The 28000-nt window shown below is 46.6% G+C and overlaps 2 protein-coding genes across 3 annotated transcripts in view; one reads left to right on the top strand and one right to left on the bottom strand.

Moving 5' to 3' along the window:
* Positions 1-414, bottom strand: part of Ccnd3 (cyclin D3) — an 86524-nt gene extending 86110 nt beyond the window's left edge. Inside the window, exon 1 of the mRNA XM_026383491.2 lies at positions 228-414. The gene's annotated coding sequence lies outside the window, so the exon portion shown is untranslated. The remainder of the gene's footprint in view (positions 1-227) is intronic.
* A 1117-nt stretch (positions 415-1531) lies between these two features.
* Positions 1532-26977, top strand: Taf8 (TATA-box binding protein associated factor 8). Of its 2 annotated transcripts, XM_026383551.2 has the most exons (9): positions 1532-1585; positions 2381-2537; positions 3685-3783; positions 4092-4154; positions 5311-5435; positions 7279-7426; positions 9566-9708; positions 17597-17736; positions 18003-20118. In XM_026383551.2, the coding sequence occupies exons 1-9, from the start codon at positions 1541-1543 to the stop codon at positions 18013-18015; spliced, it is 933 nt and encodes a 310-aa protein (XP_026239336.1). In that variant the 5' UTR covers positions 1532-1540; the 3' UTR covers positions 18016-20118. The 2 variants fall into 2 exon arrangements, with proteins under 2 accessions (XP_026239336.1, XP_026239337.1); XM_026383552.2 differs by lacking the exons at positions 17597-17736; positions 18003-20118 and adding an exon at positions 26537-26977.
* The last annotated feature ends 1023 nt before the right edge of the window (positions 26978-28000 follow it).

Raw genomic sequence — 28000 nt, 5'->3', positions numbered from 1 at the left:
CAAGGCTCATGGAGGCTTCCCTGCCCTTCAACTCCCGGAAGAATAATGCATTAAAAGGGAAAGTGAGCTGAGCTTTGGTGGCCAACGGGGAGGTGATGGGAGCGAGGCAACCCCCTTAACCCACCCACTGACCCCTAACTCGGGGTCTCCAGCTTCGTCTTTAAGCAAAACCCCAGAGAAAGGCATAGATGTCCATCTATCCTGGCTTCTCCAGCCCCCAAGCCTACCTCTTTGGCAGGCGAGCCCCCCGGAGCACCGACTGTTGGCTGCAGACTCTCTCTCCCGCCGCCCAGGCTTCTGTCTTTGGGGAGCGGGGGCTGTCGCAACCCCAATCGCGGGGAGGGGTATACGCCCTCCCCTGGGCGCCCCAAAAGAGCTAGTGTCCACCTCCGCAGGAGCGGCGTGTTTACAAAGTTCTCGCAGCGCCGCAGATTCCGAGTTTAAAGCTGGGCAGGAAGTGGGGAAGAGGGGGCGGGGGAGACAAAGGGGCTGGGTGCTCAGCTCCGCCAAGGCTGGGTCCCCCACACCCCCAGGCGCCGCGGGGCTGCTCAATCGGCGCCGCCCCCACCCCAGCCCCGCCACTCGCGACCTGCAGACCCCGCCCCACGTGCCCTGGATTAGGGGACGGGCGACCGCAGCTCAGGTGTGGGCAGCAGGGCGGGCGCAGGCAGGTTCGGCAGCTGCCTTCTTGGGGTTCGCAACTCCGGCGTGCGCTATCCAGGAAGTAAACAACAACAGCAGGCGTGATTTCTTAACTCTTTCTGCACGCCAAGCACCGTGACAACACTGTGATCTTATTTTCCCCTGCGCGGACGACTAAGGTGCTTCGAGGTCCCTTCCTTCGAAGAACCCGCCGACAGGCGAGTGACAAAACCACTAGCAGACGCGTGGACCCAACGCCCTAGTGAGGCGGGAAAGGGACAAGGTTTCTCTGCTCGCCTCGCAATCACTAGCGGATGAATAGAGAGCGAGAGCGCAGCGAGATGTAGTGGAAGACCCCGGACTAGGTGGCCCTTAGGCTCTGCTTCCAAGTGGGCCTTGGTGGCTGCGGGGCCATGAGGACAAATTCATGCGGTGGGACGCTCTAGGGTTGCCCAAAATTACCGGCTCAGGAAAACCATCTGAGGAGCTTGTTAATAACAAGACCCTCTCCCACGGTGAAGGCACTGGGACTGGGATGGCCCAACCAGGTGTTGCTAACCTGATAAATTTGGAAACCTCTGCGAATGCAGGCGACTTCCAGGGGTCCTCTCAGGATTATGCTCTTTATGAGAAACGATTCACATTAAAATAATTTATTTTTAATCAGTAAAACCCAAAGTGCGTTTTCCTGGCCTATTCCCTAGCTCACCGAAGGCCTCAAGAATAATTCTCTCACAAAAGTTCGCGTAACTCAGAGTCATCGACGCTCCTCACCCCCAGTGCCACTGGGCTTCCGAAAACCTGGGGGGCGCGCGCCGCCCCGCCTCTCCCCGACTCCCCGCCCCGTGACTACAAGTCCCATCCCACCCCGCGCTCGCGCACACGACGCCAGAGCAAGATGGCCGACACGGCGGCCGCAGCCGGGGCCGGCAGCTCCGGAACGGTAAGGGAAGGAGGCGCAGGGCTGAAGCCCAGAGAGTTTGGGCATTCTGTAACTTTGCCCTGGCCTGGGCAACACGCTCATGCCCAGAAATCCAGCCCCACCAGGAGCTCTGAGAGGAGGAGGGTGTTTCAGGCCGAACGTCTCCCCCCCTCCTTAGGACTTGGCGACGGCCTCCTAAGTTGGTGGATCTGCGTCTTGATTGGCCAGTTCTCTGTTGGGTGGGTGGGAACCCGGAACACCTTCTGATTGGTCCAAAGAAGCCGTTTTCACCTTCTTATTGGCCATCTAAAGTTGGGAAGGATTCCGTTTCAAAATATTTAGCTTCTCTACATTTCTGTGCGATTATCCTTTGCCTTGATGTCTTCAGCTTTATGTGTTATTGTTTTATTTTTCCTTGCTAATGAAATAGTATAGAGATGGAACAAGAGAGAGATTATTTCTTTTGGCGGAAGTAGATTTATTCAATCTTTTCATACATGTTTCTTCAGCTATATTTTCTGATAATCTCTTAACACAGAAAGTGGGGGGAAAAAGCTGTTTTTCCTCCTGGAACGTTTTAGTTTGGAAGAAAGGTTATCTCTTATTTAGAGTTTGGAAGAAAGGTTATCTCTTATTTAGAGCACCCTGGGTGGTAAAGTATTACTTAGTTGGTCAAGATTTATAATTCTGAATATTAAGCATTGCTAAGTATATAGCAAAAGAACTTTGGCTTGCCATTGATGATGTGGGAACTATGTGATTGTATCCTTGTCCTGTGGTTGAAAGTCTTCCCCTGCTCTCCTGCCAATTTCACAGAGATCAGGAAGTAAACAGTCCACTAACCCTGCAGATAACTATCATCTGGCCCGGAGGAGAACCCTGCAAGTGGTTGTGAGCTCCTTGCTCACAGAAGCAGGGTTTGAGAGTGCTGAAAAAGCATCTGTGGAAACATTGACAGAAATGCTGCAAAGCTGTGAGTACCAGGAAACACTAGGCTGTCTTCTAGTCAACCCAACATCAGATCTATGCCTTGTACTGCAATGGTGTTAGGACTTAAGGCAAAAGCGGGGGTGGGGAATGAAGTGACTTACAGGCTTCAGAATCAGATAGGCTTGGGTATAAGTCATTATTATGTCCCTTAATAACTTAGGCAAGTCACTAAACCTCCCATACCTCAGTTTCCTCATTTGTGAAATGGGGTAATAAATTGTACCTCAGGGAGTTGTGAGTATAAGTGAGATTTAAATGTAAAACATTCTGAGATAGGAAAATTGTAAGCTCTTGATTATTCTCTTATTATTGTTATTTCTCTTTCTCTCCCTGCTTCCATCCGTTTCTTTTTTTTTTTTCTTTCCTCTCTCTCTCTCTTTCTCTCTCTCTCAGGGGGTTTGTATATGTTCCTAGGGATTAAACCTAGGGGCACTCTAACACACCAGCCCTTTTTATTTGAGACATGGTCTTACTATGCTGCTGAAGCTGGCCTTGAATGTACCTCAGCTTCCCAAATAGCTTGGATTATAGGCATATATCACTATGTCTGGCTTGTTTTAATCATTTTTAAGTGTACAATTCATTGGTATTAATTACATTCATCATATTGTGCAACGATCAATTCTATCCATTTCCAGAAGTTTTCATCATTTCAAACAGAAACTCTACCCATAAACAATAACACCCCATTTCTCTTTTCTTCTAATCTACTTTCTTTCTATATAAATTTGCTTTTTCTAGGCATCTCATATAAGTGGAATCTTAAAGTATTTACCTTTTTGTGTCTGGATTATTTCATTTATTTTATTTTATTTGCCAAAAGAGTTTTCAGAGTTCATCCATGTTGAACATATATAAATTTAATTTCTTTTGAAGGTTGAATAATATTCTATTCTATGTATGCCCCACAATTTATCCATTATCTTGTCAGTGGAGAATAATTTTTCTCCACCACTTGGCTGTTGTGAACAATGCTGCTATGAACATGGATATGTAAGTATCTCTAAGTCCCTGCTTTCAATTCATTTGGGTATAGACCTAGAAGTGGAATTGCTGCTTCACATGGTGATTCTATATTTAACTTTCTGAGGAACTGAGAATAAGACCTCATGCTTTCGATCCTCTCATAGACATTTCAGAAATTGGGAGGAGTGCCAAGTCTTACTGTGAGCACACAGCCAGGACCCAGCCTACGCTGTCAGATATTGTGGTCACTCTGGTTGAGATGGGTAAGTACACCCCAGTTTCAAATTCTTCCATGCAACTGATTTGAGGTCATGAGAGAGGGTTGAGTCCTTAGGAGGCACCCATGTCAGCTGAGTGGTCTGGATTCCCTCATAGTTCTCCTGATGTGCTTTTACCATGAGAGAACTGGTCTAAGAGACCACCTAACTCCCTGTTGGGGGATTCCACTGTAGCTTCTTGTGAAGGACAGTACATTGGTTTGAGTGGGAGTTAAAGTCATTTTCCACACTATTACCCCCTTCCCGTACAAAGTTCAGTTGACTGGGCAGTGATTTGTTTTCTTGTCTCTTAGGTTTCAATGTGGACACTCTCCCTGCCTATGCCAAACGGTCTCAGAGGATGGTCATCACTGCCCGTAAGTGACTTTGAACTGAAATACTCAGTAAGTGCTCAGTTAATGCTTGCGGAATGAATTATTGACTAGGTCAGGGGTCAGATTAGTAGCTGTTTCCTTGCTGCAGGCTCTCTTCCAATCTTTAGGGCTACTTCTAATCTATTTCTTGGCTTACAGGATTAGGATGTGAAGTTTATTTGCCAAAAAGAAAAGCCATCTCTGAGATATTGCTACAGTTCTTGTGCTTTAGGTGCAGAAGAGTGAATGATGCTGCTTGAAAAACATGAAAGCTGTTGTTCTTCCTTAGATCAAGGGTTGCTAAACCATGGCCTATGGGCCAAATGCAGCCTGCTGCCTGTTTTTGTAAATAAAGTTTTATTGAAATTCAGCCACATTGATTTATTTTCTGTGATTGCTTTTGTGACAGAGACTGTATGACCACAAAATCTAACATATTTACTATGTGGCTGTTTAAACAAAAAATTTAGTGACTCAGCCTTAGATAAAACTGGGTGCCATGAACTGAACAGGACCAACTAATTTGGGCTTGTAGGACTTGGGAAGAATTCACTGGATTTTTTTCCTTTAAAGTCACTTTTTCACATTGGCATCTTTTAAAGAACTCCTCTCACAGCATAGCAGCGGAAGGTGCCATTTCCAGCCCCCTTAGTAATCACTTAAACGTATACTAACTTTCTCCAGCTGAGTGTATACCTTTGTTATTTGGGGTCTCTGAACAATTTGTGTGTGTGTGTGTTTGCTGGGGATTGAACCTAAGGCTTCCTGCATGTTAAGCACATACCCTATCACTGAGCCATGCCCCCCAGCCACCCTAGATTCTCTGAAAAAAGAGTTAGTAACCCATCTAACTTCCTTCATTCTTCAGCATACCCTTTAAGGTACCTGCTTTGGTCCTAGACACCAATCTACCTAAAAGATTGAGGGCAGATTATTATAGATGGTAATGTCAACCAAGGTCGTCTAGCAATCCTGAACATTGTGGGGGTGATCTTCTCAGGTCCTTAAATCATCAGAGGCTTTTTATTGATAGAAATACAAGTGCCTGCTGTTTTGAAAATTGTGATCCAGTGAAAAAGGAGTTTAGACAGTGACCATAGTCTGTAGAAACCAGGTTCTCAGTAGGAGGACTAATTACTTGTGATTGATTCTGTTGCAGCTCCAGTGACCAATCAGCCAGTGACCCCCAAGGCCCTCACTGCAGGGCAGAACCGACCCCACCCACCGCACATCCCCAGCCATTTTCCTGAGTTTCCAGATCCCCACACCTACATCAAAACTCCGGTGAGTGATGATGCCACACTGGGGACGGTGACTATGAAGCAGCGTTCAGGAGCACTGGACTCTGACTATCAATTCCTACTGTCTGTCTGGCTGGAATTCAGTAAATTGACTGGAATTCTGGTAAAAGAGCAGTTCAGAGCTCACAATATCTTTTCCCATTGAGAAACAATATGACAAGTGAGAAAAATGTTCTCAGATTTGCCTCCAAAAAGTGTAACTAACAAAGATTGAAGCCAGAATTTGCCTGTTCCACCTAAACATTTGAAAGTACTTAATCACATAGATATAAACTAGAAGGATAGTCTACAAAATGTCATGGTCCATATTTGGTGAGTTTATAGGTAATTTTGTAGTTTTTGTTTGTTTGTTTATTCCTGATGCTGGGGATCAAACTGATTTGGATTGTTTCTAAATAAGTTCATATTCTTATGTGCTAGGGGTTAGGACTTGAATATGTCTAAAATGTTCTTTATGAGTACACAATTCCACCCATAACATTTTTTAACTCTTATAGTGTGTCACTGATGGTGAAAATATTATGTATATATTCTAATAAATACCTGTTTATTTTTATAAATATTATAATGTAATGTTGTACAAACATAATTCACATTAATAGATAATCTTTCAGGATACAGTGGTGCGTGGCAGTAATCCCAGTGACTTGGGAGACTGAGGCAGGAAGATTACAAGTTCAAGTCTAGCCTCAGCAACTTAGTGAGACCCTGTCTCAAAAAATAAAAACAAGCCAGGCACGGTGGTGCACGCCTGTAATCCCAGCAGCACAGGAGGCTGAGGCAGGAGGATTGCAAGTTCAGAGCCAGCCTCAGCAAGTGAGGCGCCAGGCAACTCAGTGAGACCCTGTATGTAAATTAAATACAAAATAGGGCTGGGGATGTGGCTCAGTGGTCGAGTGCCCCTGAGTTCAATGCCCAGCACCCCCCCAAAAATTAAAAAAATTTAAAGTCAAGGGATGTAGCTTAGTGGTAAAGCTTCCCTAAGTTCAGTCCCAAGTACCTAAACAAATAATTAAATAAATAATTCATTTTAATTTGCGGAAGATTTTAGTCAGAGAATTCTGTGTCTGTTTAAGTATGGATATGGGAACTATAGAGGTGACACACTTGAATTAACAGTGACATGTGGAAATGTTTCTGATTGCCTCCTTTAAAAGCCTTGTCTCCATATCATGAAGAGTTCATACTTTCATGTCATTGTTAAAATATCTCTTTTGCCATGTTTTGGATAACTTCTTATTCAGATTAGATCTCGATTATTTTCCACAGTGATTGCCAGCAAGCTCATAATCAGAAGGAGTGGCATCTGTCATTTTCTTGTTCATTTGCAGCACTCAGGATAACGTCTTCAGCCTGTTTTTCTTAAGGGAATCTTTTGGAGCAATGTGTCCATTTTGAGAGGGTGAATTTAAGAAAACAGGATAGTACAATCGGCAAATCCACATGGCAGCCACTCATATAATGCAGGATGTCATATTACACTGACGGAACTGAAGGTCCCTGTCACAGCTCCCTGGGGGGACTCCCATTATTCCTTAAGGTTGTGTCTCTTACACTTGAGACCAGCTGTCATAGGCACTGAATGAAAGCCAGAGCCAGCTCTATTGTAATCATTTGCACATTTCTTAATTTTTAAGATTACAAATAAATATTTATGTGGTTATACCATCATCTCTCTATCCCTTCACTGTGCTCTGGAGATCTCTACAGTAAATAATGGTAGTGGGTCATTTTGGGGGTGGAAGGACCTAGCAACAGCAAGTCAGGGACCCATCAGAGCAGAAGGGTACCTCAGCTTACCCGGTGTCTTTGCTGTTCTCTTGTAGACCTACCGTAAGCCTGTGTCGGACTACCAGGTCCTGCGGGAGAAGGCTGCATCCCAGAGGCGCGATGTGGAGCGGGCACTCACCCGGTTCATGGCCAAGACAGGCGAGACGCAGAGTCTCTTCAAAGATGACGTCAGCACATTCCCATGTAAGAGTTGCTTCCTCTGTGGACCCTGTCTTTGTCATTTGAGATAATCACGCCATCTTTCTTTTCTATTGGCTTGGTGGGGAGAAATGAATAAGCTTTTGTCTTTCTCTCTGATGGCAGCTTATTCTTCAGATTCCTGGCTCCTTTTCTCCACTCTTAAGAGCCTGTCTCTATCTGATAACTTCAAAACAGAAATGCCTTTGTGGGATTATTTGCTCAAGGTACATTGAGTTTAGGTTTCCACAAGGGTGGCTGAGCCCTAGGACTCACAGAGACTCAGGGGAGAAGTGGCAGCCCAAGAAGTAGAAGGAGCACCGGCATCTGGTGCAGTTGCCTGCATAACACCCTTCCCCAGGTTCCATCTCATTTAACTTTGCGTCTCTGCACTATTTGGCCTTTTTGAATAAGTTCCTCACCTCTACAGGAAGCTTCAGTTTATACAAAAATAAACAGGGAGATTGGGTGATTCATTGATTCAACAGGCCCTTAGCACCGAATGCCTACTAGATGCCCAGCTCTGGAATAATAGCAGCTGACATTACAAGTGCCAGACACTTCTGATGATTTCCTGTACATCATCCCATTCAATCTCATGAGCCTATAGGTTAGCAACTATTATTATCACCACCTTTGTAGGATCCTCAGACTTATAAAGAAGAGCAATAAGTAGGTAACTCAAGGTCAAGGGCTACTAGGTAGCATTGAATCCTAGTTCCTTATGGCTACCTGATCTATTTCTTTTTTTTTTTTTTTCTGAGAGAGAGAGAGAGAGAGAGAGAGAGAGAATTTTAATATTTATTTTTTTAGTTATCGGCGGACACAACATCTTTGTTTGTATGTGGTGCTGAGGATCGAACCCGGGCCGCACGCATGCCAGGCAAGCGCGCTACTGCTTGAGCCACATCCCCAGCCCTGCCTGATCTATTTCTGATCCACAGTAAAAATAATTTTTTAGTAGCTCCTGATAATCACGTTCTTCCATAAAATATACAGAGACTCACACTTAATTTTTATTTTTTAAACTTTATTTTATCAGTTTACTTTTTTATGTGGTGCTGAGGATCAAACCTAGTCGAGGTCGAACACATGCTGGGCAAGCTTCTACCACAAGCCACAACCCCAACCCTTAATTTTTATTTTTAAATTTTAGATTTTTATTTTTTTTTGGTATTGGGAATTGAACCCAGGGATGCTTAACCACTGTATTTATTTAGAGACAGTGTCTCACTGAGTTTCTTAGGGTCTTACAAAGTTGCTGAGGCTGACTTTGAACTTGCCATCCTCCTATTTCAGCCTCCTGAGCTGCTGGGATTATAGGCTGTTTACCTGTTTTTTGAGATAGGATCTCACTGTGTTTTTCAGGCTGCTCTCAAATTCCTGGGCTCAAGCAATTCTCCACCTCAGCCTCTCTGGGTAGCTGGGACTACAGATGTACTACCATATCTGGCTAATTAGTATTGTTTTGTTTTGTTTTTTGTGGTGCTGGGGATTGAACCCAGGCCCTTGTGCATGCGAGGCAAGCACTTTACCAACTGAGCTATATCCTCAGCCCATTAGTATTGTTTTTAAATCAATTTCTTTCTTTCATCCTCATTGCTTTTTGGAAGGATAGAAATTCCCACTCACCATAAATGTCTTTTAGATCCAGGGAAATACTCACCCTTGGAGTTCTTAGGTCCTTCAGGCGGAAAATATCAGTGCTCTGCTGTAGAAATGTGGCTTCGAGGGGTTAACTGACCTTGGGTATAAGATCACAAAGCCAATGCATTGCTGAGATTCTGCTGATAGCCCCAGTTCCATCTGATTTCAGTTTTCCTTGCTAAAAATGGGCTCTCAAGTTGGGATTGCCTGAGTTGGGATCCCACTCTGCTATTTTCTGTGTTAGAGAAAGTCAACCTGTCTGTGTGTTGGGTTCTATATCTGTCAAATGGGATGATAGTTGTGCTTATGTACCAGTGGGAACAAGGATTAACGATGGCACATGTAAAGCCACAGGGCATCGCTGGGCCCGTTCTGTACATGTTTGGAGCACATGAACCAGTGTTATCTGTGGGTGCTGCCCGTCATTTTACTGTAAGGCTCTGGGAAGGCTGCAGGAACTCCCTGTCAGTGGAATCATGCTTTCTTCCACTTCCCCAGTGATTGCTGCCAGACCTTTCACCATCCCCTACCTGACAGCTCTTCTTCCATCTGAGCTGGAGATGCAACAAATGGAAGAGACAGATTCCTCGGAGCAGGATGAGCAGACGGACACAGAGAACCTCGCTCTCCACATCAGCACGGTGGGTCCTGTCTTCTGCCTGCCTCAGAGTTCCCCCCAACTGGCCCATCCAGCCCTTGGCCTGTCACCCTGGGATAGGCCCATGATGATCCAGGTGTAACCTGATCTCCAACTGGAGAGACATATCCATGTCCTGGGAATTCACTCATTCATTCAACAAATACTGAATGAGCACCTGCCAGGCCAGGCTCAGGTCCAGGTTCTGGGGAATTAGAAGGAAGAAATACAGACAAACTTCATGGAGCTAAGGAAAAATAGGAAGTGAAGATGAAGATGAGGGAGTACAGGATTAGAATTTGATATCTGCTACACCACAGTGAATCCCACCATCATGTGTGTCCACTAGACTGGGCCCCTAATTAGAATAAGAGCTAGTCCATGCATGTATAACTTTATCAAAATGGACTCTACTGTCATGTATATAACTAAAAAGAAGCAAAAAAATAAAATTGATATTTGAATAAAGACTTAAAGAGATCAATGCCTGCTCCCATCTGGGGGTAGAGTTTTTCAGGCAGTGAGACCAGTAGATGCAAAGGCCCTGAGGTGGAGGCCTAGCTGTTGAGCTAAGCAGCAAGGATGCCAGAGTGGAGTGGACGAGGGGGAGGCAGTGGATGAGGTCAGAGAGCTCATGGGGGACTCAGACTTACAGGGTCTTAAACATTTTATTAAACATTTTTGCTTTTACTCAGTAAGATGGGAGCCAGGGAGATAATGAGCAGAGGAAGGTTAGGATCTCATGGAGGTTTGTTAACAGAATCAGTCAGGTTGGAGTGTTGAGGGTAGACCACAGAGGGCAGAGCGGAAGCCGGAGAGCCGCTGGAAGGCTGTAGCAATAAGCTGAGGGATGGCGGTAGGGGCAAAAGCAATGAAACCACCAGAAGATCATTTGGTCAAATTCTAGATTCTTTACAGAGCAGCACCAACTGGTAGAACAGATGTGAGATGTTGGAGGTGGAGAGAAAGTGAAAGGTGGCTCCAAGATTTTTGCCTGAACGACAGGAAATAGGGAGTTGTCTGCAGCCAGATAGGGGAGACTGATGCTGCATGCTGTCTGGGTGGCAGTCAGGTGCTCAGGTGCAGATGTGTTGAGCTTGAGATTCTTATTAGACATGAACCTGATGATGTCAGGTAGAGAGCTGGGTCCAAATGTTGGAGTTTGAGGAAAAATTGTGGCTAAAGATGTCAATTTGGTTGTCATGTACGTGGACTCAAAACCATGACAGTAAATGAGCTTTCCTAGGAAGGAAATGAGGACTAGAAAGAAAAGGAGCTGAGTGCAGTGGCACACACCTGTAACCCCAGCAACTTGGGAGGCTGATGCAGGAGGGTTGCAAGTTGAGGACAGCCTCAGCAACTTAGTGAGACCCTGCCCCATAATACAAATAAAAAGGGCTGGGGTTAGCTTGGTGGCAGAGTGCTTGCCTAGCATGCATGAGGTCCTGGGTTCAGTCCCCACCACTGCAAAGAAGAGAAGAGGTGCATTGACCAGGCCGTGGAGCTGTCCCCTACTTCGTGGTCATGATGAGGAGGAAGCAGCCATGGAGACTGAGATGGCTGTGCCAGAGAGGTGAGAGGAGAAGCAGGAGAGGACAGGTCTTGGAGGCCAAGGGAAGGGAAAATTTCAGGGAGTAAAGAGCCATCAGCTGCTTCCTGAGCTGCAGTTACAGTAACAGGACTGCAAATTTGACCATTGGATTTGGCAATGTGAATGTAGTTTTTGACCCTGATAAGAGCAATTTCAGTAAGAATGAGAGTAAGGCCCTGGCATTAATTCACAGAGAACAGGAGAGAACTTGGAGTCAATGAATATAGACTTGTACTGTCCATTACTAGCCACATGTGGCTTTTTAAATTAATTAAAGCTAAATAAAACTAACAACCAATTCCTGCCCAGGTACAGTGGCACATGCCTATAATCATAGCGACTCAGGAGGCTGAAACAGGAGGAGGATTGCAAGTTCAAGGCCAAAAAAACTTAAGCAAGGCCTTAAGCAACTTAGTGAGACCCTGTTTTAAAATGAAAAATAAAAATGGCTGAGAATGTGGCTCAGTGCTAAAGCATCCCTGGTTCAATCCCCAGTACCAAAAAATAAATTATTTTGAGTCTCACTAGCCACCTAGGGTTGGAGGCCACTTTACTGCACAGCACAGATATGGAGCATTTCTGTCATCACAGGAAGTCCTGTTGGACAGTGCTAGCACAGACAGTTTCTAGGACGTTTGCTGTAAAAGGGGAAAGAGAGAGATGGAGAGGTGACCAAAGGAGGGGAAACATTAAGGAATTTAGAGAGGTATTTTTGTGGCATTTTTATTTTTTAAGGTGGAAGAAAGAGGGCTGGGGATGTAGGTCAGTGGTACAGTGCTTGCCTAGTGTGAGGCCCTGAGTTTCATCCCCAGCCCTGCTGAAGAAGGGCCTGTTGTGGACTGATGGGAGTGCTCTAGTCTCAGAGTCGGACTCTGGTGCAGGACAGAGTGAAGCATTACAGAATTGGTGGGTAGGAGGGATACGCTCCAGCGCCCATCAGGGGACTAGCTACCACATGGATATTCCCTGCCTGGGATAGCGGATAGTGTGTATGGGCAGAGACAGGGTGAGGAGATGTGGTAGTCAGAGCTCGTTTTAGGCTGTACTTTCTTTTCAGGTTAGGGATGTGCCATTCTTGGCAGGTAAAAGAATGAGACTCTTCTCTTTTCCTGCATCTTGAGAGAAAGTGCCAAGCAGAATCCTAGAGCTGCTGGAGGCAGTAACGCATTCAAGGCTCCCTGGGTCCTTCTGTTCAGACTACTAGTTCAGCTATCCTTTAAAATTGCCCTGTCTGGAGCCTTAGGGGACATAGTTAGACTGAAGGCCTCTCCTGTACTCTAAGGTGGGAGGCACCAGACGGCAGGAGCAACTTCAGTTTGCAAGTGAGATGTGCTCGCTGATCTTTGCTGAAGATCATCCTTGCTTGAACATACATGTTCCTTCAGTGTTGACTGATCCCTTTCAGAATTAAGCTGGAAGCTCATGGCTTTAAAGCAGTGGAACTTGTTATTTTATACTTCTGTTTTGAACTCACCTTATGAGAAGGAGGCTTCTAAGCTAAGCAAATACCACCAGACATTTGTAAGTACTGTATAGTTAAAGGGCTCACAGATGTGTTGCCTAACACAGGTTGTGACATGAGGTAGGTCCCTGTGGTAAGGGAACTGAGGCTGCCTGAGGACCCCAGGCTACAAAGAGGCCGAGCTAGGAGTATAGACAGCAAAGAGGAGAAAGACGTGACCCTGGGGCAGACTGTCATGGCTTCATATCCAGGCTGTGCTACTTGCCGGATGTGTGACTTTAATTGTGTTAACGGATACCTGAGTCTGTGTCTTTACAAGTGCACATCAGAATGGGAACACCAACCTCAAGGGGATGAGAGCCTGAGATAAAGTGAGCTAATGTATGTCAGGTGCCTGGCACGTGGTGGCTCACAGCACACATCCTTCTCTCCCCTGCGGTTTTAGGTTGTACAGCCCCAAGCTCTTCTGTACAAAGTAAAATAGAGACTTGGAGACTAAGATTCTAGCAAGAGTTTATATGTAGGCATTTATTCTTATTTTGTTGGATTGGGAAATATAATGATATGTTTCAAAATTCAGAATGAACAAAAAAGATGTATAATGACATTCCTTCCTCTCATTCTGTCCCTCCCAACAAAGCATCTGTCTCTCCAATCTCTTGTGTATCCTTCTAGAGACATTGGGTGTTTAAAATTGTTTTAAACAGGACTGGAGTAGTGGCTCAGTGGTAGAGCACTTGCCTGGCATGTGTGAGGCCCTGGGTTAGATCCTCGGCACCATATATAAATAAATGAATAAAATAAAAGATCCATTGACAACTAAAATACATTTTTTTAAAAATTGTTTTAAACACAAACAGCAGATCACAAATGGTCTTCCCATTGTTTTTTTCGCTTTGTGGCTGTATGTATCTTGGTGTAGAAAGAGCTCCTTCATTCCTCGCAGTTTCATTTATGGATGTAATAATGTAATGAGTCCACTATGGACATTTAGGTGATTTTCTGTCTCTAGCATTCACTGATATTGTTAAAGCAAATTAAAGAACCGGTGTTTTAAATTATTCTTTTATCTGTTGAAGACAGTGCATTTGTAGGATTATTGATAAGGAGTAATTACTTTGTTTAATCTAGTTCTGATTTTTCCATGTACTTGAACATAAAGAAGCTGTTCATTTTTGTTTTTTGTTTTGGGGGGCTTCTGGGGATTGAACTCAGGGGTACTCAACCCCTGAGCCACATTACCAGCCCTATTTTTTGTATTTTATTTAGAGACAGGGTCTCACTGAGTTGCTTAGTGCCTTGCCATTGCTGAGGCTGGCTTTGAACTTGCAATCCTTCTGTCTCAGCCTCCCTAGCTGCTGGGATAACAGGCGTGCACCACCATGCCCAGCAGAGCTGTTCATTTTAAAATAGTACAGGATGTTTTTTTCCTCTCATACATTTGAACTTGTTGCCTTGTGCAGGCAATCCACATGTCTAAACTTTTGTATGAATATTTGAACCAGTCATGCACTCAACAAATGTTTACTTTGTACCTAGTACAAGCCAGGTATTCTTCTGCTCCTTGAGATAAAGCAATGAACAAAACAGACAAAACCTCTTTTAGGAGCCTGTGTTTGGCAGTGGAAGAACAAAAATAAACATAACATGTAATTAAGTCATTAAGTAGCATATTAAAGATGAAAGTGCCTTGGACGAAATACAGTAGGGGAAGATCCAGGGTGAGGATATAGGTTTCGGTTTTAAATGGGGTGCTTAGGTAGATCACCGAGAAGGCGGTATCTGTGCAGAGGCTTGGAGAAGGTGAGGGAGTGAACCTTGTGGATATCTGGAGAAGAGTGCCTGGCAGAGGGTGTGGCCGGTGCAGAGGGCCTGAGAAACAGTGGCTGAGGCAGATCCAAGGAGAATTGGATCAGATGGGCCTCATCAGCTGCTGGGAGGGGTGGGGGTCATGGGAGGATATAGAGGAGAGACATTTTTGAACTTCTGAAAGCATCACTCTGATTGCCCTGAAGCGTGTGGACATGAGAGGAGGAGGAGCCCTTAGAAGCTGGTGCAGTGTGTCAGGGGTCACAGCAGAGGTGGCGGAAGTGGTCAGATTCTGCCTGATCTGAAGGTCTGAATCCTGGAGGATTCCTAACACACTGGACAGAGGATGTCAGAGAACAAAAAGAAACAAGCATGGCTTGAACGCTTGGAAGGGTGGAGAACACCGAGAGCTGTTTGGTGAGGGAATGTTAGGCACATTGAGCATGCGATGCTGACCAGCACCTGTATGGAGGTGGCTGTAGGAGCTGGAGGTCAGAGCGAGGTGAGGGCTGGAGGTGGGCTTGGAGTTGTCGGCATGGGAGTAGTAGTGACAATCATGAGACTGGAAGCAGTCACCCCAGAGCAGGGGGTCCTGAGAGCCTTTGCCTGTGTCTGACCTTTGCAGGTTCAAGGAGATTCTGACAGACCCTTCTGCTCCCATGCTTTTAGAACTCAGTTGGTCAGTTGGATGTTTTACTTGGATCCACTACCCCTGCTTTTCCCCATCTTGAGGCTGCCTGTCCCTGAAAGGGACAAGAAGGTGATTACTTCCATCAGCTGTATGTGGAAGATACAGAGCTGTCATCCTGCTCTTGTGGGACATAAGAAGGAAAATGGAGGGACCTTCATTACCCTCCAGCATGGTCCCAGGGGTAGCTTTTCAGCACTGTTGGCTGCGTCATCTCCTGTGTTAAAACACACTTAAGGCACAGTGAAGTGACCTTCCAATAACTTTGGGGATAGGATGTTGATGGTAAAGAAATGATAGGATGAAGGCAGATGCTACTCAGTCAAGCCATCAAGAATTTCAGAGCCGGGCGCTGTGGCACACACCTGTAATCCCAGCAGCTTGGGAGGCTGAGGCAGGAGGATCAGAAATTCAAAGCCAACCTCAGCAAAAGCAAGGTGCTAAGCAACTCGGTGAGACCCTGTCTCTAAATAAAATAAACAATAGATGGGGATGTGGCTCAATGGTCAAGTGCCCCTGAGTTCAATCCCCAATATCAGCCCCCCCCCCCAAAAAAAAGAAAGAAAAGTCAGGCTGGGAGCTTCATGTCTATGGTAGACCTGGCTGTGGGCAGATCTTGTGCCTGGCATCAGGTCTGTCAAGAGCTAGGTTGATCTTGAAATACTCTCTTTGAAGAGGGTCTTCAGAAAGTCCAGAATAGCCCCAGGTTGCATTGTGGTCCCACTTGATTGAACAGTGGAGAGGGCAAGCATGTGGGCCCTACAGGGAACTGGCTCCCTCGGGACAATCCATGGTTTAGAGTGTACAGTAGAACCTAGAAACCATCCAATTTCTCCAGGCCCAGTAAGCTGAAGACTGGTGACCACACCCTGGGTCATCTATCCCTTGAGAACCATCTGTTAATTTTGTGCTACCTGGTCACTGTGCTCTACTCTGCTGTCTGTTTTGATGGCATTCCTCTCCTGGTTGAGGTTGGTGAGGGCTTCAGCCTCCAATTGCAGAAAAAGAATCTCTGTGATTTCTTCTTCTTATGAAACCCTTCATGTGTCACCAGGGGGCGCCATCCAACCAGCTTCTGGTCCCTCCAGAAGGAGAACACTTCTGTCCTTCTAGGTCAAACTTTTGGTATGATTTTTCCCTCTTCCCCTGCAGCCTCACTTTTAAAAACATGCAAAACAGAGAAGAATATAAATTAGAAAAGGAGAGCAATCACCCTTACTCCCAGGACAGTTTTTAAAATTTCAGGTTATCACCTTTTTTCCTACATGTACACAATTGTGATTTAACTGGAATCGTACTGAAAGTATGTGGACTAAACATTTTCCTCAAAAAATAAACAATCAAAACTGCTTTAGGACTGAGGTTGTAGCTCAGAGGTAGAGCACTCACCTAGCATGTGTGAGCCACTGTGTTCGATCCTCAGCACCACATAGAAATAAGATAGATATTGTGTTCACCTACAACTAAAAAGTAAATCTTAAAAAAAAAAAAAAAAAACTGCTTTATACTCAAGAGGCAGAAGCAGAAAGATACAAATTCAAGGTCAATCTGGGCAACTTAGCCAGACCCAGTCTCAAAATAAAGTAAAAAGGGATGAGAATGTGGCTCAGTAATAGAACAATTTTCTAGCATGTGTAAGGCACTGGGTTTGATCTCTGGTACTGCAAAAAGAGAGTAATAATGATATTTTTGTTAAAGGAAAAACTATGAGTCACTGGTCATAGACCTTAAAACATGCAAAACAAAGGAGAGTATAATTGATGAGGTACACATGATGGTACCTGCAGGCTCTGAGCTTTGCCTTGGGAACCCTCAGGACCGGAGAGGTTTCAGCTATGCTGGGAGATGGTTGTTGATACCATGTTGTAAATTCTAGAAATTACTTTGGGGAAAAATCTGTTATGATTTCTTTTGGTTCTGGCCTAGGAGTACCCTGTGCCTGTGGCCTGTGTCTCCAAGTCCTGCAAGGCATCCAGGGTGAATTCCCTTTTCTTTATCTCCCCACTGGGTTGGGCTTCTTCCCTGAAGCTTTGAAATTGTTGCTGCAACTCCCTGCCTCTCCCAGGCCTCCATTCTCCCTAACTCATGTCCCCGCCTCTCGAGGGATTCTGGATCCACTGTTGCTCCACTGGGTCAAAGCCAATAGTCTCTTCTCCTAGCAGAGTTGGCCACTGCCTGGGCCTCAAGTGCACCTGGGGCAGAGATAGGAACATTGGAAAGAAGGCAGCTCTCGGCCTTCTTGTTTCCCAGTCAAAAGAGACGCTAATGGTAGTTCTTGTGACGGGCACAGTCTCTTCCCTCATGCCGTTGGTGTTTTGCTTTATTTCGGCTTTTGCTCAAAGGATGATTCTGGAGCCGAGAAGGAGAACACTTCTGTCCTGCAGCAGAACCCCTCCTTGTCGGGCAGCCGGAATGGGGAGGAGAATGTCATCGATAACCCCTATCTGCGACCTGTGAAGAAACCCAAGATCCGCAGGAAGAAGTGAGTTGGAGACCCAGGTGCAGAGAGTCTGCCTCAGCCAGCTTTTCTGTTCTTGGTGGGAAGGAGGCTCCCAGTGGGTTTAACACCACTCTGGTGAGAGAAAATATTTTCCCTTTGCCTCTCCTTACTCCCACGTGCACTTCTCGTTCCATAGTGCTTGAGTGTCCTGCAGCCCGGTGACCACCCCTCACAGCCCTGGTGCTGGTTCCCGTAAGACAGCAGGAAGGGCCCCACCAAGCAGGCTCCCTGCTTCTTCTTCTTTCTAGGTCCCTCTCGTGAGCTGAGAAAGAAGCCTGGCTTGTACAGAGATGCGGATTCCACTCTCCTGGGCAAGTAAAAACCTCTGGAGGACAGAAGAGAGAGTGACCTCCTTGTGGCCAAACTGCAGCTGCAGGATGTGATGGGGCATGATTTTAATAGCAGACCTTATATTCAGATTATCTGTTTTCACCGGATGTTTGGTTGAGGACAAAACAATAGTAATAATGAGACTTTCTTAATCCATAGGGCCATACTGCTACCTGCTAGAGGGTGGCAGCAGCTGGTCACTTCATTTATCATCACAGGATTTGATTCCTTTGCAACCTGGAAGAACAGGGAAAGTGGCAGGAAAAGAAAGTGTCCTTTGCTGCTTTGCTTACTGCCAGGAGGACTCCTTGCCCTGTGTGTATTTCAGGATATCTGGCTTCTTTTTTTTGACTCATGAACAATTATGGCACCCATTCGTCAACCCAGAACCTCATTCTTATTTCCCTCCTCACCTGGGTTGCTCATGCTCTCTGAGCTGATGGAAAGTAACTTTGTACTCTACTCCCTCATAATGATGGAAGCAGGAGGACCACACATCACAGCTTTGACGTGGGGCTGGCAGAAGTCAGGAGCTGTGAGCAGATATGTTAATGTCCAGGACAATGACACATCAGGGCAGTGCTGATGCTCTGGCCAGCAATTGATAGAGTTCCCCAAAGCAGGGCCATCCTGAGAGATTTGCCATTTATTGTCCCTCTGTGGAATGTATGCTTGGAGAACTGCCCAAGACCTATCCCCTCCTGGGAAAAAAGTCTTCCCTGACAAGAGCCTGGAGTGTGGGATATGTGACACTGTGACTTAATCAAGGAGCCATAGATTCTAAACAATAGGAAAAGGATGTAGCAGGCCAGGGTGGGATTTTGAGGCCTGGCTTGGCCTTGTATTCCACAAGCTGAGAGAGGTGGCTGAGACTAGAAGACTGGCATGGACCAGAGGGCGCTGACAGAAGCAGGCTGGGAGGAGCCTGCAGCCTGTGCAGAGGTGTTCTCCAAGGAGCCGGGCGGAATCTGCTCACCCTCTGCCTCCTGGGAGAGAAGACTTCATCCTTGATGTACCCTACAGAGCAGAAAATAAGTTTTTAAAGACGATGCCAGGCAAGTTGATATCCTTTGGCTGGTCTCATAAGGGAGATTGTAAAACCAAATGCAAGGAAGAAAAATGCCAGGGATGCCCGAAAGCTAACACAAGATGGGCACGATGCTCCCCGGGTTAGAGTTCTGAGGTCCATGACATGACTTCTGTGGCCACTCGGCTTCCACAATCTTTTATTTTATTTTATTTTTCCTCTTCATAGTCTGGGGCTGGACCTAGGCTCTTTCGCATGCCAGGCAAGTGTCCTACCACTGAATTGTGTCCCCAGCCTCCAGTCATCCCTGAATTTTCTATTCCTTTGGTGAATTTGGAAACTTGAATCTCAACTTGACAGTTTGGTAGAGACTTTGTCCTCTAAACTCAGTGTTCTCTAGGGCATTCTGTCCCTTTGCCTGGAAGGTGACAGAGGCTTGTCAGGAACTGAAGAGGATATGATAGTGAAAAAAATCAAGATTCCTCCACTCTGGACCAGATAGGAATTCGTCAGGTTTGTAGAGACCTCAGGCTCTCAGCAGAAAGCACTTAGCCTGAGCTTATGTGCAAACCCCCTCCCTTGTGGGAGTCTGATCGCCCTTGGCATTTGGCCTAGTGAGTTGAAATACAATCCCCAGGTCAGGCTAGGACTGACCCCAGCTTGCCTTTCACCCTGCCTTCTGGAGCAGTCACCCCAGTAAGCATTTCTGCAGGTCCGCAGTCACCCTCACTGTCCAAAACAAACACCTGTTAAGTGCCATTGTGCTAAGGGACAAGGTGGGCATTGGAAAAGGGGGCTGATTCTGCCCTTGAGATTCCAGAGGCTGCAGTGCTGTGACTGTTCCAGGGGAACCGCTGGGAGAGGAACAGACCACTTAGACGCCGGCCCTGCTGCTGTCGCTAGGTAGAAACTGCATAATCCTCAATGTGTATTTATAGATTTCTATTTTTTAATGATTCTGTGGGACCTCTAGAAGGGAGAAGGTAGTAAACAGAGATAAATGAAGAGTGTGATTTATGAAAGACCCATAATAAAAATTCATAATAAAGCTTTGTAAAGAAACAGAACCGTATGTTTTGAGTTTGATTTGTGCTCAGAAGTTACAACAACACATAGGCTACCAGCTGATAACTAGGTTTAGCCCTTCTGTTGTACCACATACCCCTGGGAACTTTTATGTTGGAAATTTCCAAAAACAAAATTAGAAAGTATGAGAACCCCTAGATAGTCTTCACCCAGCATCAACACTTTGTGTCATCTATTTCTTCCACTTTTTCCTCTTTATCCTTTCTTCCTACAGTATTTTTTTAATTTTATTTATTTTTTTTGCTTTGCCATTTTGTTTTGTTTTTTGTTTGGGACTGGGGGTCAAACCCAAGGTCTCATGCATACTAAACCTGGGCCGTACCACTGAGCCATACCCCAGCTCGTTGGAGTATCTTTTAAAGCAAATACCAGATCTGTGTCATTTAATCTGTAAATGTGGGTCAGTGTGCATCTCTGACAGATTTTTCTTTAAATTTTACTTTTGAAATAGTCACTGGATATTGAAGAGTAGTATATAAAGAGGTCTTATGTGCCTCTAACCTCACCCAGTTTCCTGCAGTGGTGGTGACTCATATCTAGTGCCATATCAGAACCAGGATATTGGCCTGGCACAGTAGTGCACACCTGTAATCCCAGCTGCTCAGGAAGCTGAGGCAGGAAGATCACAAGTTTGAGGCCAGCCTAAGCAGCTTAGGCCATGTCTCAAAAAGGACTGGGGATGTAGTTCAGTGGTAGAGCGCCCCTGGGTTCAGTCCCCAGCACCAAACACACAGAACATTGACTCTGGTACAGTCTACAGGGCTCATTCAGATTTATGTGTGTGTGGTTTTGTCATGCATAGATTCATGTAACCATCCCAAGACAGAACAACAAGTACCCACAGTTCTCCCTCATGCTCTATAACCATAGCCATCTCTCTTCCCCATCATCAACTCCTAGCAACTGCTACTCTCCTCCACCTCTGTCATTGAAACAGTAGCATTTAACTGGGATCAGAAGGTGTAACCTTTGGAGGTTGGCTTTTTTCATTCAGTGTAATTCACTTGAGAACCTTCTAGGTTGTATCAATGGTTTGTTTCCTTTCATTGCTGGTAGCATCCCAGGCACCTGGTTTCACCTTTATGCATTGTGAGACCTTTGGGTTGTTTCCAGCTTGGAGCTTTTATAAATAAAACTGCTAAAACACTTGGGTGTGGTATTTGTATAAACATTAGTGTTCTTTTCTCTGCAATAAATATCCAAGAATGCAATTCCTGGGTCCTATAATAACTAGGTCCTATAATAACTATAATAACAATTTTTCTACAGTGTCTGTACCATTCCCACCAGCAATGTAAGAGTGATCTAGTTTGTCCACATCCTCACCAGAATCTGGTGTTATCTTTATTTTTGGTTTGGGGCGGGGGGGACTGAATTCAGGGGCACTTGGCCACTGAGCCACATCCCCAGCCCTATTTTGTATTTTGAGACAGTCTCACTGAGTTGCTTAGTGCCTTGCTTTTGCTGAGGCTGGCTTTGAACTCACGATCCTCCTGCCTCAGCCTCCCGAGCTTCTGGGATTACAGGCGTGTGCCACCATGCTTGGCCTATCTTTATTTTTTTATTATACCCATTCTGATAGATTTGTAGCAATACATTATGACTTTAATTTGCATTTTCCTAAAGGCTAATGTTGAACACCTTTGTTGTACTTATTTGCTGTCTATTGTTTGGTGAAATGTGTGGGGGATTTTGCCTGTTTTTTTTTTTCTTTTCTTTCTTTTTTTGACATGGGATCTCACCATGTTGCCCAGGCTGGCCTCAAACTCCTGGGCTTGCTATCTTCACACCTCAGCCTCTGGAGTAGCTGGGACTACATGCATGCACCACTGTACCTGGCTGCCCATTTTCTAATTGGATTGTTTTGAGATTTCTTTATATAGTCTGTATACAAGAATTTTGTTGGATATGTTGTTTGTAATTTCTCTCACCCTGTATCTTTTCATCTTTTTCATAGTCTTTGACAGAATGAAAATTTTTAATTGTACTGAAGTTCAAAGAATGGTATTTTTGGTGTTGAGTCTAGAAACTCTTCATGGAGCCCTGGGTCCTGAAGATTTTCTTTCTTTTCTCTTGGTAGTACTGGGGATGGATTGAACCCAGGGGAATGCAACCGCCGCACTGCATCTCCAGCCCTTTTTGTTTTATTTTTAGACAGGGTCTAAGTTGCTAAGCCTGGCCTCAAACATGCAAAACTCCTGCCTCCTGAGCCAGTGGGATTATAGACATGCCACACACCTGTCTTAAAAGCTTGTACTGTAACCCTCTGCAGCTGAGGATGTGGAGGCCCATCAGGGTCAGTAACTTGGCTGCTGAGTAGCATGGCTGTAGTCACACCTGGGCCTTTAGCTCCAGGTTCATGGTCTTTACCTTTGGTGCTATCCCACTGCAGTGTTTGTGATTCTGCCCCTCTGATGCATGGAGCATTTCTGTGTGCATGGCAACCCCATCATGCACCCAGGCACTGATTGACCTGGTGGGAGGAGAAAAGGAGCTGGATGTGGGCCCCATTAAAGGTCAGGGAGGCAGGCTGCAGCTGCATGCCACGGACTGCTCTTACTCCTTTCTAGGCTGTGTCAGTGAAGGGACAGACCCCTTCCTGAAAGGTTTGGACCCATTTATGAATGATGGCTGTGTAGCAGGTGATTAAGATGGCCTGGTGTGTGGAGACCGAGGACCTCATCAAGGGAAATGCCAATGGCCTCTCTCACTGTCCCTTGGGGCTCCTAGCAGCAATGAGCTGAGCAACTGCCCATCTGATCCAGGATGGCCTTTGTACCAGTTTAAATGGTGTGTTCCCATGAGTTAGGCTGCCCTAACAGAAGTCCCCATGTAGAGCGTCTTGAGACAGAGTGTACACTGTCTGGAAGGTACAGGCTGGCGCCAGGATCTGGTGGTGTCCAGGCTCCTGCGCCTCTGGGCTCCTCCATCACCTGGGTGCTGCTCGCATCCTCAGGGTGCGGGTGGAGTTACCCCTCTCCACCTCCGCCTTCCAGTCACGGGAAGAAGGAGATGAAGTGTATGTGAAGGAGAACTTTGGCCTTCTGCTAAGAGCAAGACCTAGAAATGCCCTGTCCCTGTCCCAGGGTCCCACCTAGCTGTAAGGGAAATGAGGAAATGTGATCTTTAGCTGAGTGGCTCTAGGTAAAATTTGGGAGCCCTGCCACCACGGGGAGAAGAAAGAATGGATTTGTGAGACAGTGGCAATCTGCTGAAAATGAGGTTTAGGGCAGATGCCAGGAAGGCCTTGCTGGGATGGGCAGCAGGCTCTTCACAGACACCGACTTGGCCCTGCCAGCTCTTCAGCCAGTCCCAGAGGCCAGCAGTCAGGCGCCCCACCAGGATGGGGCCCTCAGGTCCAACCAGTGCCTTCCTCTGACGTGTGACAGCATTGGCTGCTTCTCCCTTCTTCAAGGTTGTTCTTTTGGCTTCTGTGACACTGTCCACCCTTCCTTGTTCTACCTCTTGCCCTGCCTGCCCTCCTTTTATTTGCTGGCTTCTTCCTCCAGCTTGCCTAACTCCTCAGGGTCCCAAACACCCCTTCTCTGCTCACAAGGAGATGGTTCTTATACTCCCCCTGTGGCCACCACCACCTAGGAGGCCTCAGGGTACAGCGGCCTGTAGCTTTCTCTGTACAGATCTCTGTGCTCACACACTTCTTTATTTTATTATGTCTCTGGTCACACTTTTAATAAACGTGGTCAGATTTGATTTTACTTAACCTTTCCCCCCAGCCACTTCCGTTCTGCAGCTTTCCCATTTCAGACAGGTTAGAAACAGGATGACACCGGCCACTCCCTTGTCAGAACCGAAGGCCTGGCAGTGTGGCCTCAGTTCCCAGTGCATAGAATGAGCAAAACACTCCAGGGTCATCTTATTCATTCATAGCCAGACAGTGATGAAATTCTGCCCCTTCTTCCTCACCAATCTCATGTTGCCTTGCCCAAATGTCACAGCGGCCACCTCCCTAATAGTCATCAGCCTGGGTCCCTTCAGCCCCATCTTTCTACAAGCCCTAGTTTGCTCGCTCCCCTGCAGTGGGACCCGTAGGTCCTCCTCTGTTTTCCTCTCCCATGTCCAATCCACCCAATCAGGCTGTTGAGGTCCTCGGCCAGTTGGTTATTTCTTTTGGAGAACTCGTTTTCCTCTAGCTTATTCAACAAATGTGGATCTAGCGTCTTCTGAGTATGCCAGGCACTGTTCCAACTCTCAGGATACCGTGGTGAGCAAGACAGACGTGGCCTTTGCCTATGGGGAATTCATTCCAGTGGGAAGACATTCAAAGAAAACAAACCCAGAGCCATCCGAGGTTGCCAAGAAGTGCAAAGCATGACATAGCAGGGTTCCCGCCTTGGGAGAAGCCCCTTATCACTGTTGCCCAGGCTGCATTTGAGCTCGGGTTGCATTAGAGCCTGTCCTCCAGCCCCCCAACCTCTCTCCAGATCAGATTGATCCTCCCTTTCTCCAGACACTCATTTAACATACACCTGGTGAGCTGCCACCATGTGCCAGTGGTGACACAGAGGCTGAGGTGCCTCAGAGAGTGTCAAGGGTCCCTGTCTTCCCTGAACTTGTGGTCTAGTGGGGGACAGCTCACAACAGACATGTGTTGCCAGATGGAGACCTGAAAGGAAAGAGACTGCCTGAGTTGGGTGATTTGAGGAAGGTTTAATAGAAGGGTTACCTCCAAAGGTGAGGGCAAGGTACAGGCTTCGTGTAGACCCTGGGCTGGGAGCCTGCAGAGGGAGAGTGTAGTTCCCAGAACCCTTGGAGACACCTGTGCAGATCCAACGTTTGGGTCCAGGAGCTCAGACAGCTTGCAGCAACCCTGCCTCACCCTCTTGTCCCCCTGTCCAGTGTGGCCTGCTCTCTGGCCAGAAGGCGTGGCTCCATTGTTTCAGGCCCTATAAGCAGCCATCCCCCGGGTAGAGCAAGGGGTGACTCTGGAGGTGCCAGAAAAGGAGAGATTGACTTATGGTGGGAGCAATAGAAAGAGCTAGTTGCTGCAGGGTTTGTGATTTTAGACCAGCAGAGCCTGGATGAGGCCAGCCTCGAGGGGAAGCATTCCCGGGGGGAATAACAGCAAGGCACTGGGTCAGAGGAAGGAAGGTGCTTGCTACTAGACAGCAAGGCCACCTGCCCGGAGCAGAAGGAGGTGGGGGGTAGGGAACTGGGGCCAGGCCAGGTAAAACCTCTCATGCCTGTTAAGTGGCTTTGGTGTTATTTAGAGGGAGATGGGTAGCAAGAGAGTGACAGGAGCGGACTTGGGAGCATTCTGGCTCCCAAGGAGAGAAGGAGGGGGGAGGGCAGATGCTGTTTCTCTTACAGTTAGTTTGGCACATAGTTTGGCATTTGCCAAACCCCCTTCAGCAGGGGGCAGCTAGCCACCCTGAAACTGGGGGGAGATTGGTCCTGGCCCCAAGGGAGCTGACCAGCTGAGCACAGCTGCTCGCCAGAGCCTGAGCCCTGAACCAAGGGAGAGGGAGGAGACACAAACCCAGGGTTACCTGATGGCTCCCTTCCCCTGGGAGTCAGCAGTGTAGTCAGGGAGACGGATAAACACACAGGCACAGGAACCTGTTTAACTCTGCTGACCAAGACAAAGGAGAAGAGCTGTCAGAGGGTTGGCCTTCAGGACTGAGGCCTGAAGCCTGTGCTGAGATCCAAATGGGGTGGGGTTAGCAAGTGAGGATGCAGTAAAGGTAAGGAGAGGGGAGGTGGGAGGGCAGGGCAGGTGGGGCACGACCTGAGCCAGCCTTGGAGGACTCAGCCATTGGTCCTGCCCAGCCCCTCAGACTCCTGTGTCCCTTTTGTAACATCTTCTCTTTTGAGGCTGGTTTGGTGTCTATAACCAGCCTTCTCCCTTATAAGGCTGGCAGAGCTTCCCCCAGGAGCATTGACCCTCAGATTATACCCTGGCTACGTGGGGGTGGGGAGGGGACCTTTCAGTCAGCTCTAAATCAAGGCTGGCCAGGAAAGGGGTCGCTGGAGCTGATGGGCCTTTCTGCACCTTCCTCTGGTTGGTCTTTCCTGTGGAGGTCACCTGGGTCTAGCCTTGGAGCCCCTCCACCCAACACTCCCTCCAGATGGTCTCCAGAGGCTTCTGTTTTTGGTGGTGCTGGGGATTGAACCCAGAGCCTGTGCATGCTCAGGCAGTGGATCCTCAGAGGCTCTTAGTAGGAGCTTTATGGGTACAAGAGGTCCTTGTCATAGTATGCCGTGGTGAAAGAGCCCTGGGGCCCCCAATTCTAATCTTTCTTTCTGGGCTTTGGTATGCATTCATTCGTGAATTTTCCCCAGCCACTGATAGCAGGTTTATCCTTCTTCTGTTTTACTCAGGCTCGTACCGAAACAAGATTCTAATTCTCTGACCCTCAACTGACAGTGCCTAGCTGCAAGTGGGGGGCAGCTGGCCCAAGGGTAAAGATTTGCCATGGACCCTCTCACCCCTGGAAACAAATTCAAGGTATCTTTCTTCATCTTGATGCTTAGGACTTACCTTCATTTCCATTTTATGGCAAGTTTTTTCCTTTGTTAAAAAGTTATTTAAATTAGATAAAAAATGTTTAAGTGTAAAATTTAAAAGACAGAAAAAGATATATGGGGTAGCTAAGGCTCCCCCTCCTCCTGTTTCCCAGACTCTCAGGCCTTGTCTTTGGAGGCTCCTGGTGTGTTGCCATCAATACGACCTTCATGTATTCTCTGTGCATCTAATACAAATGCTTGTATATATTTTCTCCCTTTATACACCATGGCAGCCGTTGTAGAAACTCCCCGTGCTGCCCCCTGGCACACTTCTCAGTGTGCCTTCCATGTTAATAATAAAGAACTTTTCTCTGTTTCTTGGCTACATAATGCTGCGTGCGCAGTAGGGCGCCACTTTCATTCATCAGTCCCCAGTGATGGACCTTTGGGTGGTTCCCAGCCTTCTGCCACTGCACACATTGATGCATGTCCTCTGCTCTATGTGCCTACTAAATGTGGAAAGATCGATGTCACCCAATTCTCAGAATATGCTCCAATTTATGCTCTTGTCAAGTGCCTGCTTCCTTGCCACCCCAGTGTCTTGGGACTCATTGAATTTTGCTAGTCTGATAGGTAGAAAATGGTATGTTGTGGTGGTTTCATTTAAGTGGCGCTAAGAGTCCCCCCATGCCTTCTGGGTACTGAGGATTCAACCCAGTGACTCTCTACCACTGAGCTACATCCCTAGCCCTTTATTTTATTTTATTTTATTGAGACGGAGTCTCACTAAGTTGCCCAGGCTGATCTCAAACTCAGGATCCTCCTCCTCACCTTCCTGAGTAGCTGGGATTACATGTGCACACCACCTGCCTCTTTTCTGTTCCTTTAATAGTGACGAACAAGTGTGTGTGTGTGCACAAGCATATGCTGGATGGGGGTGACTGTGCAGGATGATGACAGTCACGGGGCTGCACGCAGATTCTCAGCCTTTGCAGAGGCAGGTGCAAGAGTCTTTCTGGGCTGGGATTTCAGGAAGAACATTCCAGGGCTGGTGAAGCAATTGAGTTAAACTTTGAAGTTGACCGAGGCAAGCAAAGAAAGGAAGGAAGAACATTCTAGACAGAAAGAAGAGAGAACAGCACGAAGGAACAGCAAGGACGAGTGTGGAAAGGAAGGCTGAAGATAGACTCGGGCCTCCTCAGCCTCACTGAGGTGCATTTTGATCTTATAACAGTAAGGGGGGCAGACGAGAAACCATGATGTACTTAAAACAAATCACTTAGCACTTGCTATGGTACCAGGCACTGTAGCCCTATAAGGTGGGATTTGGCAATTATT

Source organism: Urocitellus parryii, chromosome 8, assembly GCF_045843805.1.
Source record: "Urocitellus parryii isolate mUroPar1 chromosome 8, mUroPar1.hap1, whole genome shotgun sequence".
Lineage (NCBI taxonomy): Eukaryota > Metazoa > Chordata > Mammalia > Rodentia > Sciuridae > Urocitellus > Urocitellus parryii.
This window is presented reverse-complemented; position numbering and strand designations above follow the sequence as displayed.